This window comes from Pristiophorus japonicus, unplaced genomic scaffold, assembly GCF_044704955.1.
Source record: "Pristiophorus japonicus isolate sPriJap1 unplaced genomic scaffold, sPriJap1.hap1 HAP1_SCAFFOLD_496, whole genome shotgun sequence".
NCBI lineage: Eukaryota > Metazoa > Chordata > Chondrichthyes > Pristiophoridae > Pristiophorus > Pristiophorus japonicus.
Window position 1 is genome coordinate 26,829 of NW_027254402.1, and position 13,143 is coordinate 39,971.

Sequence of the window (13,143 nt, forward strand, 5' to 3'; positions counted from 1 at the left end):
TATACTCATTGGAGTTCAGAAGAATGAGAGGTGATCTTATCGAAACATAAGATAATGAGGGGGCTCGACAATGTGGATGCAGAGAGGATATTTCCACTCGTAGGGGAAACTTAAAACTAGGGTACATAGTCTCAGAGCAAGGGGCCACCCATTTAAAACTGAGATGAGGAGGAATTTCTTCTGAGGGTTGTAAATCTATGGAATTCTCTGCCCCAGAGAGCTGTAGAGGCTGGGTTATTAAGGCGGAGATGGACAGAATTTTGAGTGATGAAGGAATAAAAGGTTATGGGCAGGGGAGTGGAGCTGACTCCATGATCCGATCAGCCATGATCTTAATGAATGGCAGAACAGCCTCAAGGGACCAGGTGGCCTACTCCTGCTCCTTTTTCTTATGTTCTTATGAGGGACTTCAGTTATGTGGAGACTGGAGGAGTTGGGATTGTTCTCCTTAGAACAGAGAAGGTTAAGAGATTTGATCGAGATGTTCAAAATCATGAGGGGTTTTGTTAGAGTAAATAAGGAAAAGGGTTGGTAACCAGAGGTTACAGATTGAAGATGATTGGCAAAAGAACCAGAGGATACATGAGGAAACTTTATTTTTTACACGGCGAGATTACAATCTGGAATGCACTGCCTTAAAAAGCACCCTGTCTGCAGTGTACAATCTACAAGGTGCACTGCAGCATCTCGCCATGGCCTCTTCGACAGCACCTCCCAAACCTTTGACCTCTACTGCCTAGAAGAACAAAGGCAGCAGACACATAGGAACGCCACCATCTTCAAGTTCCCCAAAATCTCTCACCATTCTGACTTAGAAATATATCGCCGTTCCATCATCGTAGCTGGGTCAAAATCCTGGAACTCCCTCCCTAACAGCACTGTGGGAGCACCCTCAACACAGATGCTACAAGAAGGTGGCTCATCACCACCTTTTCAAGGGTATTTAGGGATGGGCAATAAATGCCGGCCTTGCCAGCGACGCCCACATCCTGTGAATCTTTCCTGAAGTGTGGTGCCCAGAATTGTCCCCAATACTCCAGCTGAGGCCTAACCAGTGATTTATAAAGTTAAAGCGTGATTTCTTTGCTTTTATAATAATTCCTCGATTTATAAACCCTAGTAACCCATATGCTTTTTTAAAACCACATTATCAACTTGTGCGGCCCCCTTTAAGGATTTGTGTATACAGACACCAAGGTCTCTGCTCATCACTTTTCAGAATCGTGCCATTTATATTTTACTGTCTTTCCATATTAGTCCTCCCAAACTGCATCACTTCACACCTCTCTGCATTCAACTGTATCTGCCACTCTTCTGCCCATTTCACCATCCCGTGGGTCATCCTGAAGCCTATAACTATCCTCATCATCTACTACTTTGACAAGTTTCGTATCATCTGCAAATGTTATAATGCTGCTTCCTATACCAGAGTCTAGGTCGTTTATAAAAATTACAAAGAATAATGGACCCAAAACTACCCCTTGGGGAACACCACTGCAAACCATGTCCCAGTCTGAAACACATCCATCCAGCTGCTTTACAGATCCTGCTACTCACGGATTGAAACGTAGACTTTCCCAAACGAGCTTAAATTTTCACTTGCAAAACAATCAGCCTTTGTTGAATTAACAGAAATTAATTTATAATCAGTCAAGTTTTAAAATGATACATTGCTTTGTTTCTTGCAGTGAAACGTTTCAGAGAACCAAAGTATGAAAGGCGCCCATGGAAGATATGGCAAGTATTGAACGGCAGCCATGTTGATCAGATCAGTGGTTTCTGCGTCGGGGCGGTCGCTGTTTATCCCAAATTTTCTTTCACTGAAGAGTTTGAAAACATACAAATAATGAGTTTGAAGGACTGTTCAGTCCAAGATTAGCATGAGCTAAATGCAGGATTTAGTCTGCTTAACTTCAAGTTCAGAATACTCCTCACTGAACTGGTGATGATCAAGTTCCCACATCAGCCATCCTGCGACTCATCGGAGGCTGGAGTGGAAAAGTAACGGGGCACAGCATGTGAACCCCATCCTGACCTCAGTAATGGGCACAGCATGTGAACGCCATCCTGACCTCAGTAACGGGCACAGCATGTGAACCCTATCCATCACCCATGCAGTTCCTGTTGGAGGTCACAGGATAGTGATAAGGAGTGGGAATCTGGATGATTTCTGTGGTGTATGTAGCACACAAATCACTGACTCCACACGGTCTGGTGTTGATCTAACTGCAATGACCTTAGTCCTTTATTGAACAGTTCCAGAGTGGACAGCTCGAGAGTGCTCCACAGGTGTGGTGGGCAGCCTTTTATACTGCCTCGTGCAGGTACTTTCAGGTCTCCCACCACAGCGCCCTCTGTGGTGCACCATTGTACTTATTCTACATTTAATGTACCAACACAATACACAACATCACTGCCCCCCCCCCCCCCCCCCAGTTTAAAAAGCCGTTGCTTGAATCCCCTAAATCGAAAAACACATTAGCCCATTGGTATTGTTGGTCGCGGATCCACGTCCCTGAATTTAAACACAGTGACCATTCAGCATTGAAATATTAACTCTTGTCGTAATTCGCAATTCATGTCCATTATTTTAAACACAGTGACCACCCAGCATTAAAATATTATTTCTTGTCATGAATCCATCATCCTACATTCACATAGCACACTTAGACTCGCTCTAGCCCTACAAAAGTCCAAAAGTCTTTGTGGGGACCGCAGTGGTGTGAGGCCCTTTTAAGACTCCCGGGAGCATTTCCCTTTTAAGATACCATCTTGTGGCTCCCACGAGGCTTCCATTGGGCGCTGCCATCTTAGGTGTTCTGCTGGCCTAGAAAGAAGAAACAACAAGGAAGGAGGGAAAGGGAATTTTGCAGTGTTTTTAGGAAAGGTGCGGTTTTTCCAGCGGAGGTGAGTGAGTTATGGAGAAAGCACAGTGTGCAGCAGAGGTGTACGTGGGGAGGATGCTGGCCCTGATCACCCCCGACGCCATTGACAATGCAGAGGAAATCGAAGAGATCGTTCTCCGATCCGGGTTCACCATTTTTCATTTCAGGCACCCGATGCCAGAACCAATTAATTCCAGGTCAACATGTTGTATAGCCAACTGTAGCACAAAGTTCTCTCCATTTGTCCAAGATCATCTTCCTCTGGCGCTACTGGAAATACTGTCTCATTCTCAGCCTCCTATGCGCGTCGTTCCGCCTCTCGATGCTGGCGCTCTCAAACTCGGCGCGGCGTTTCATTAACAGAAAGAGGAACAAAAACATCAGCGGCAGCATCGTCTCGTCCGCCAGTTTGCTTGCCGCCGCAGCCTCCGCTCCCGCCATGGCCGCCCCTCCTGTAGCCGCCACAATCGTGGCTGCTGCCGCCGCCCGACTATTCCGCTGCGTGGGTCCGCCGGCCATCGATGGACCTCCCGCTTCTCGCCCGCAGTGCCCCGCCGGCCCGCACCCCAGCAATGGGCCCGCACCTGTAACTTTGAGTGGAGGCTGACCTGCAAACCTGTTCTTCCAGGGTCTGCTCGTCTGTGGAGGCTGAGGCTGCAGGATTGCTTGGGGCCAGGAGTTCTGGGCTGCTGTTGCCTGTGGGGATTTAGGCTGCAGCTCCAGCTCGGTTGGGGGTGCTCTTTGGAAACCCGGGGAGCAGCAGTCTGGAGGAGTGAAGAAGTCTTCCCAGCTCCCACGGACCTTTCCCATCCATCTTCTGCCGAGGAGCGTTGGCCCATCGCCTGCAATGACCCATAAAGGTAAACCGTGCGTCTTGCCCCCGTGAGATACCTGCACATCAGCTCTGCCAAGAACAGGTATCAGTTACTTGGTGTAGGTACGCAGCTTTTCCGTGATCGGGACCAGCTTGGATCATGCGGCCGGGTTACCCCATAGTTTATCAAAAGTTCTCTGACTCATCAACGACGGACCCGATCCCGTATCCACTGCCATATTCACTAGGACTCCGTCAATTTTTACTTCCATTATCACTGGGGGCGAATCATCGGTGCACGTAAACAATCCCAACACCTCAGCTTCTTCTGCCTGCTCCTCATTGAACAGTGGATCATCCCCCATCTCCTCAGCCACATGGTGAGTCCGATTGCTTTTACACATACGCTGAAGGTGGCCTTTAATGTGGCAGATATTGCACGTATACTCTGCAAACCTGCGCAGCGGCAGCATGGTGCTGATGATTGGCCCCCCCTCAGCCGACTCTGAGCTTCAGGACCCCGAGGTTCGTGCTCTCTGCCCCGGGCAGAGCCACGTTCTGCAGTTTTGTCCATGGTGGGCGCTATTCTGTGGACAGTGCCTACCGGGTTCGAGACTGTGTGGATCATCTGCTTGGTGCTGCATGTCGAAGTCATATATGCCCGGCTGATGGTGATGGCCTTTGTCAGGGTGACTGTGGGTTCCGTGGCTAGCAGCTTGTGAAGGAGGCCCTCATGGCCAATCCCCATGGCGAAAACGTCCCGCAGTGCCTCGTCAAGGTGTACCCCAAAATCACACGGTGCCGCGAGTCTCCTGAGGTCCGCAGCATATTTGGTGACATCCTGGCCCTCGGGTCTGCAGTGATGGTAAAATTTGTATCTGGCCGTGAGGATGCTCTCCTTCGGTTTCAACTGGTCACGAATGAGTGGGACCAGCTCCTCATATGACTTGTCCCTGGCACTCCCGGGTGTCAGCAAATCCCTGACGAGACCGTAAACCTCATCGCCACAACTGGAAAGCAATATCGCCTTACGCTTCTCTCTCAGTGCATTCGTGTCCTCCGTCAGGTCGTTTGCTGTGAAGTAGTACTCGAGCCTTTCCGTAAAGGCCTCCCAATCATTGCCCACCGTAAAATCCTTCAGCGAGCCCAGAGTAGCCATGGTTGCGTGGAGTTTGTCCGCTTCCTCGTCGCCAATGTGGTGTATGTAGCACACAAATCACTGACTCCACACGGACTGGTGTTGATCTAACTGCTGTGATCTTAGTCCTTTATTGAACAGCTCCAGAGTGCTCCACATGTGTAGTGGGCAGCCTTTTATACTGCCTCGTGCAGGTACTTTCAGGTCTCCCACCACAGCGCCCTCTGTGGTGCACCATTGTGCTTATCCTACATTTAATGTACCAGCACAATACACAACAATTTCCCCCCCTCGCTCCCCAGTCTCAGTGTGCTGTCCATTGCCGAGCCCCTTTCTGGGCTCAGATAACCTGATATAGAAAGTGAGGTCATGCAGAGGAAATCCGTGGATCGCAGACCCATCTGATCATGCTAGCATTGGAAGCAACGTCACCGAACAGTCTCTTCACGCCGGCTACCCCTTCATGGACAAAAGTGGGCAGGTCTAGCAGCCCAAAGCTGGGCTGCTGTGGGTGATCAGCATCCTTGTGTACCAATATGTAACTTCTCTCCATCATCAAGCTGGGAGGACAGCATGTGAACCCCATCCATCACCCATGCAGTTCCTGGGAGTGCAGAGGGCAGCACCAAGCATAGATTTTAATTGAACAATTGGCTGTCTTTAAAGAGGAGATGGTTCAGGTACAGTCAAGGTACGTTCCCACAAGGGGGAAAGGCAGGGCAACCAAAGTTCGAGTTCCATGGATGATGAAAGCAATAGAGAGTACGATGAAGCAGAGAATCGGGGCATATGACAGATGTCTGGGTGAAAATACAAGTGAGAACCAGGCTGAATACAGAAAGTTCAGAGGGGAAGTGAAAAAAGGAAATAAGAGGGGCAAAGAGAGAATACATTGACAGCTAACATAAAAGGGAAATCAATAGTCTTCTATGGGTATATGAATAATAAACAGATAGTAAGGGGAGGGGTGGGACCGATTAAGGGCCAAAAAGGAGACCAATGCATGGAGGCAGAGGGCATGACTGAGGTACTAATCAGTACTTTGCATCTATTCATAGAATGGTTACAGCACAGAAGAAAGCCCGTCAAGCCTATGCCAGCTCTCTGCAAGAGCACGTCAGCTAGTCCCACTCCCCTGACCTTTCCCTGTATCTCTGCAAATTTTTTTCCTTCAAATACTTTTCCAATTTCCTTTTCAAAGCCACGATTGAGTCGGCCTCCACCACCCTTTCAGGCAATGCATTCCAGATCCTGACCACTCGCTGCATTTAGAAAAAAAAAGTTTTTCCTCATGTCGCCTTTGTTTTTTTGCCAATCGCCTTAAATCTGTGTCCTCTGGTTCTCGACCCTTCTGCCGATGGGAACAGTTTCTCTCTATCTACTCTGTCTAGAGTCGTCATGCCTATCAAATCTCCTCTCAACCATCTCCTACTCTAAGGAGAACAACCCCAGCTTCTCTAGTCTATCCACGTAACTGAAATCCCTCATTCCTGGAATTATTCTCGTCAATTTTTTCTGCGCCCTCTCTAAGGCATTCACATTCTTCCTAAAGTGCAGTGTCCAGAATTGGACACAGTACTCCAGTTGAGGCCGAACCAGTGTTTTAAACAGGTTTATCATAACTTCCTTGTTTTTGTACTCTATGCCTCTATTTATGAAGCCCAGGATTCCGTGTGCATTTTTTAACCGCTTTCTCATAGCGCAGATAGAAATTAATAGATTTGTTTGAATAACCATTACAGAGACGTAGTTGCAAAGTGGCCACGGTTGGGAACTAAATATTCCAGGATACGTAACTTTTAGAAGAGATAGGTAAAATGGAAAATGATAGTCAGTAGCGAAAAGGGATCTTGGCTCCGAAAATCAAGAAGTAGAATCAATTTAGGTTGAGCTAAGAAACAGCAAGGGGCAGAAAACATTGGTGGGAGTTGTTTATAGGCCTCCAAACAGTAGTTGTAATGTAGGGCGCAGTATAAATCAGGAAATTAAAGGTGATGTAACAAGGGTAATAACAGTAATCATGGGGGACTTTAATCTACATATAGACTGGGCAAACCACATTTGCAATAAGTGTGGAGAACGAATTCATGGAATATATACAAGATGGTTTTCTAGATCGGTATGCTGAGGAACCAACTAGGGAACAGGCTCTTTTAGATCTAGTATTGTGTAATGAGAAAGGGTTCATTAATAATCTTGTAGTAAATTGGCCTTTAGGGAAGAGTGACTATAACATGATAGAATTTTATATTGAGTTTGAAAATCATTTAGTTAAATTCAAAACTCTGGTCTTAAATCTAAAAACAAACTACGTAGATATGAGTGGTGAGTTGACTAAAGTAGATTGGGAAACTACATTAAGATGGTAAATGAGCAATGGCTAGCATTTAAAGAATTAATACATAATTTACTTCAAATATACATTTGTTTAAGACACAAACATCTTGCACAAAATGTGGTCCAACCATGGCTAACGCAAAGTTAAAAATAGTATTGGATCAAAGGAAGAGGCTAAAAAGTTGCCAAAAATGTAGTAAGCCTGAGGATTGGGAGGAAAAGGAGGGCAAGAAATTGATAAAGAAAGAGAAAGTAGAATGAGAGAGTAAACTCACGAGAGACATAGGGCTCAATTTTCCCCAAAGCATTTTTTTGGTGTACTTGAAGAGTTACGCCCAATTTTTTTGTTTGTGGCCCAAGTACGTCAAAAAAAAAAGTTTACCCTTAGTATCTCTCCATTTTGGCGTGGCCTAACCCGAGGGGGGTGGAGCCTTGATCTGCGCCAAAAAGATCGGGCTGACATGGTAACCTGTGAGTTCTCCTGCCTGCCGGTGAGTTCTGTCAGATTTCCTGCCCGCCCCTAGCCCTGGCCGAGTGGTCTCCTGGTGCGATCTCTTCGTGCTTCTCCTGCCGTGAGTTCTGTCAGTTCTCCTGCCCGCCTCTAGCCCTGGCCGAGTGGTCTCCTGGTGCGATCTCTTCGTGCTCCTCCTGCCGTGAGTTCTGTCAGTTCTCCTGCCCGCCTCTAGCCCTGGCCGAGTGGCCTTCCGGTCCTCTTTTTTTCCCCCCCCCCCCCCCCAGCCCTAGCTCAGGCCGAGTGGTCTCCTCCCTCCCGGTCAAAGGTTTCCCCCACCCCCACCCTCTCCCCCTCTCCCCTCTCCCCCCACCCCCTCCCTTTACACAAGAATTCAGCAGCAAAGACTTGAAGCGACTAAAAGCAGAGCAAAGCCACAGACGATGAGTCAAAAAACAATGTAATCCGTAGAGCAACAAAGTCCTGTTCGTGAGTTTCTTCACAGATCCAGCAGTTGAAAGAGCTCGGTGAGAACAAAGGCCACCACCTTGAATACATTTAAGTCAGAGATAGACAGATTTTTGAGCGATAAGGGAGTAAAGGGTTATGGGAAGCGGGCAGGGAAGTGGAGTTGAGCCCATGATCAGACCAGCCATGATATTGAATGGCGGAGCAGGCTTGAGGGGCCAAATGGCCTACTCCTCCTATTTCTTATGTTCTTATGAGCAGTGGGATCTGCAGGGATAGCTTTAAACTTGGAGTTTGGACAAATGCCTTCACAATCAGAGGCAGGGTATCTTAAGTAATGGAAGAAAGGAAATTTGGGGAAGAAAGGAAATTTGGGGAAGAAAGGGCAATGGATGGCCAAGGATACAGTTGAAGAGAAGAGTAGGTCAGAAAGGAGCGGCCAGCCCAGGAGCCATCTTGAAGAACAACGGTTGAAGCAGATCATGGGCAGATCTATTGGCCCCATAACCAACTGCTCAGAACAAAGCCCAGCCAGTTCTAGCTATGGCGGTATTCATCTGGGAGCTAACAGGACGAGGAGACACAACGATTAAAGGACAAAACTGAAGTGTTTACAAAAATTTGCAGTTAAAAGTAGCGAATGGATCCATTCCTCCCTCCCCCCAACAACAGGCTCTCATACCACCTCCCACTGGATCTCTCCTTCACAACCCCCCCCCCCCAAACAGATTCTCAACCCATCTCCCACTGGATTTCCGCACCCCCCCTCCCACAACAGTCTCTCACCACACCTCCCATTGGATCTCTCCTATCCCCCGTCACTGTCTCTGCATCTATCTGTGAAATGTGTGCTGTTTTTCTCTCTAGGCGGGGGGCCCCCTTGCTGCGCCAAATCAATAGAATTGGCATTAAACATCGCAACAATAGTCTCTAACTATTGCTGTTCCTGACTAGCTCAGTGTCACTATTGCCTCAATATAGCAGTCTACCCCAGTGTTTTTAATTACAATGATTCTCATCAGTTTATTCTCTAAACTCTGATCAAATATCTCTCTCAAATGATAGTTGAACTTGTTTTGCAGGTTTTTAGATACCTCGAAGCAGGCTATCGGGATGCTGTTTATCCACTTTGCCAATGTCTATTTGTCTGACCTGACTGAAGAGGACCCGTGCTCACTGTGAGTGATGGTGTTTGCATGCGGCTTGTCTTTCCCACGCTCGCAGTGCTATTGTTTTTCAAAAGTCTTAAGATTCATGTTTTCCATATTTTTGATTCAAATTTGCTCATAGGTACTGCTGACTGGAGTCTACTATAACTTAAAATTCACAAGTAGGGGCATTGTTTTCGAGTACAAGCAGCCCCTGTTCACTGGCTCTTGCTGCTTCCCCTTGCTGCTCACTGTTGGTCACTGCTGCTCACAATAGCTCACTGGTCAGCATTGCTCACTGTCACTTACTGTCATTTATACAGTTAACATTGTAAAACATCCATAGGCACTTCACAGGAGCGTAAACCAAACATAATTTGGCACCAAGCCACATGATATATTGGGACATGTGACCAAAAGCTCGGTCAGAGGTAGGTTTTAAGGAGCGTCTTAAAAGAGGACTGAGGTGGAAAGGTTTCGGAAGGGAATTCCAGAGATTAGGGCCTTGGCAGCTAAAGGCACGGCCACCAGTGTTTTAATTGGGGATGCTCATGGCCAGAATTGGAGAAGCGCAGCGATCTTAGAAGCTTCTGGGCCTGGAGGTGGTTAAAGATATGGAAGGATTTGAACACAAAAGAAAAGAAAGACTTGCATTTATATAGCGCCTTGCATGAGCACTGGACGTCTTAAAGCACTTTACAGCCAATTAAGTATTTTTTGGAGTGTAGTCACTGTTGTAATGTAGGAAACGCGGCAGCCAATTTGCGCACAGCAAGCTCCCATAAACAGATAATCTGTTTAGTGATGTTGATTGGGGGATAAATACTGGCCAGTACACCGGGGATAACTCCCCTGCTATTCTTCGAAATAGTGCTGTGGGATCTTTCACGTCCGCCTGAGGGAGCAGACAGGGGCCTCCGTTTAACATCTCATCCGAAAGACAGCACCTCCGACAGTGCAGCGCTCCCTCACCACTGCACCGGAGTGGCAGCCTAGATTTTTGTGTTCAAGATTCTGGAGTGGAACTTGAACCCACAACCTTCTGACTCAGAGGCGAGAGTGCCACCTCTGACAAGGATGAGAATTTTAAAATTGAAGCGATGCTGGACCGGGTGCCCAATGTGATGGGCGAATGGGACTTGGTGCAAGTTAGGACATGGGCAGCAGAGTTTTGGATGAGTTGTAGTTTTATGGAGGGTGGCAGATGGCAGGCTGGTCAAGAGAGCATTGGAATAGTCGAATCTAGAGGTAACAAGGACACGGATGATGGTTTCAGCAGCTGATGGGCTGAGGCAGGGAATCACTGGATATTAACAGATTTCAGAAGGACATCAACAGACTGGTGAAATGGGCAGACACCAGGCAGATGAAAGTTAATGCAGAGAAGTGTTAAGTGATGCATTATGGAAGGAAGAATGAGGAGAGACAATATAAACTAAATGGCATAATTTTAAAGGGCATGTAGGAACAGAGATCTGGGGGTATATGTAGACAAATCTTTGAAGGTGGCAGGACAAATTGAGAAGGCTGTTTTTTAGCATCCTTGGCTTTATAAACAGGTATAGAGTATAAAAGCAAGGGAATTATGCTAAGCCTTTATATATCACTTAGATCTCAGCTGAAGTATTTTCAGTTCTGAGCACCACACTTTAGGAAGGATGTGGAGGAGATTTACTAGAATGGTACCAGGGATGAGGGACTTCAGTTAAGAGGAGGGACTGGATAATTTGGGATTGATCTCCTTCTCTGCTTGAAGGAGAAGAGATTTTATACAAGTGTTCAAAATCCTGCAGTGTTTTGATAGAATAGATAGAGATAAACTGTTTGGTGGTGGAAGGGTTTGTAACCAGAGGACACAAATTTTGGGTGCTTTGCAAAAGAACCAGAGGTGACCTGAGGAAACGTTATTTTACACAGCAAGTTATGATGATCTGGATTGCACTGCCTGAAATGAAATTAGAGCGGAATAGGTTAAGGGGTGTTTAAAATTGAGGGGTTTTGATAGGAAGAAATTGTTTCACTGGCAGGAGGGTCGGTAAGCAGAGGGCACAGATTTAAGATAATGGGCAAACAAAAGCAGAGGGGGGATAAGGAAACATTTTTTTTACGCAGTGAGTTGTTGTGTTCTGGAACGCGCTGCCTGAAAGGGTGGTGGGAGCAGATTCAAGAGTAACATTTAAAAGGGAATTGTATAAATACTTGGAAGGGTAAAAATCTGCAGGGCTAAGAGCAGGGGGAGTGGGATTAATTGGAGAGCTCTTTCAAAGAGCTGATACTGGCACAATGGGCCAAATGGCCTAAACCTGGCCTTGAGGCAGTTTGGGCGCAGTAGTATAGTAGATGTGGTACTGGGCTAATAATCCAGACTTAGTGAAGTAGGGTGTGAACTAGTTAGGCCACAGCTGGAGTACTGTGTGCAATTCTGGTCATCACATTGCTGGAACGATGTGATTGTACTAGAGAGGGTACAGTGGAGATTTACGAAGATGTTGCCAGGACTGGAGAATTTTAGCAATGAGGAAAGATTGGACAGGCTGGGGTTGTTTTCTTTGGAACAGAGGAGGCTGAAGGGAGACTTATTTGAGATATATAAAATTGAGGGGCCTGGATAGAGTGGATCGCAAGGACCTATTTCCCTTAGAGAGGTCAATAACCAGGGGGCATAGATTTAAAGTAATTGGTAGCAGGATTAGAGGAGAGTTCGAGGAGAATTTACAAAGTACTTGGATAGGCAATTGAAGTGCCATAACCTACAGAGCTGCGGACCAAGAGCTGGAAAGTGGGATAAGGCTGGCTAGCTCTTTTGGCCAGCACAGAAACGATGAGCCAAATGGCGGCTTCCTGTGCCGTAAATTTCTGATTCTGTAATAAATCTTGTCATTTGTGGGCTGACGGCAGGGAAAGAATGACCATGAAATTTGCCAAATTCACCAGTGTCCTTAAGGGGAAAGAACCCTTGCTTCGTGTGGCCTGCATCTCCCTGTATTAAGTGTTGACTCTGAATGCCTTCCAGAGATGGTCAATAAATGCAGCCATGACTGAATCGCCCACTTCCCAAGAACAAATACATTTTAATATATTATTTCACTAAAGAATCTTTTTGCTGAGATTTGAGTTGAGCCCTTGTGTCTGGCAACTGATATTTTTCTGTTCCCACTTCAGGTATCTGATTAACTTCCTGCTGGATGCCACGCTGGGAATGCTCCTGATCTATGCCGGAGTGCGAACAGTGGGTGTTCTCGTGGAGTGGCGCCACTGGGAGTCGCTTCGCTTTGGCGAGTATGGTAAGAAAGCTTTCATTTGTTTTCTTCTTTATTTCATAACCTTTGCCTTCCCCATGACGAAGGAGCAGAGTTTGGGGATTGGTGCACTTTGGTTGCTGTGTGCGAAGCAACAGGATAGGAAGCAGCTGCCATTTTGCCTCTTGCTTGACGATAAGTTACTTGCCACAGAATGTGATTGCTCTGCTTGTGTTCGAAGTATCAGGCACTATGAAACGTCATTGGTCCAAAAAGAACTGATTAATATATCTACCAGAGTTTGTGATGGAGCTTGGAGTAAAGTGCTAAACACATTCTGTCTTGATTTCCAAAACCAGCAGTGGTGCTGCAATACAGAGGGAATCATTAAAATAGCAGTGTGTTGGAATACTTTCCACTTGGAAAGGTACAACAGCATCCAAGAAGCTTGACACCATCAAGGGCAAAGCAGTCAGCAGCCCAAACACCACTTTAAACATCCACTCCCTCCACTGCACTCCTGGGACAGGTGGACGTCGCACTGTGCAGCACTGGGCGGGTGAATATTACACCATCATCATAAGCAGTCCCTCGAATCAAGGATGAATTGCTTCCACGTCAAAATGTTCACTGGTGTTTAAATGAAGGACCTAATATTCCAGG

The 13,143-nt window shown here is 46.7% G+C and overlaps 1 protein-coding gene across 7 annotated transcripts in view; it reads left to right on the plus strand.

Annotated features, from left to right (window-relative positions):
* Positions 1 to 13,143, plus strand: part of stimate (STIM activating enhance) — a 63,109-nt gene that overhangs the window by 7,372 nt on the left and 42,594 nt on the right. For all 7 annotated transcript variants that reach the window (XR_011591968.1, XR_011591969.1, XR_011591964.1 and 4 more), the window contains exons 2-4: positions 1,689 to 1,737; positions 9,176 to 9,271; positions 12,404 to 12,525. Coding sequence is in view for 1 of the 7 variants with exons in the window: in XM_070873502.1 (XP_070729603.1) it covers positions 1,689 to 1,737; positions 9,176 to 9,271; positions 12,404 to 12,525 (267 nt within the window). In the remaining 6 variants the exon portion in view is untranslated. The remainder of the gene's footprint in view (positions 1 to 1,688; positions 1,738 to 9,175; positions 9,272 to 12,403; positions 12,526 to 13,143) is intronic.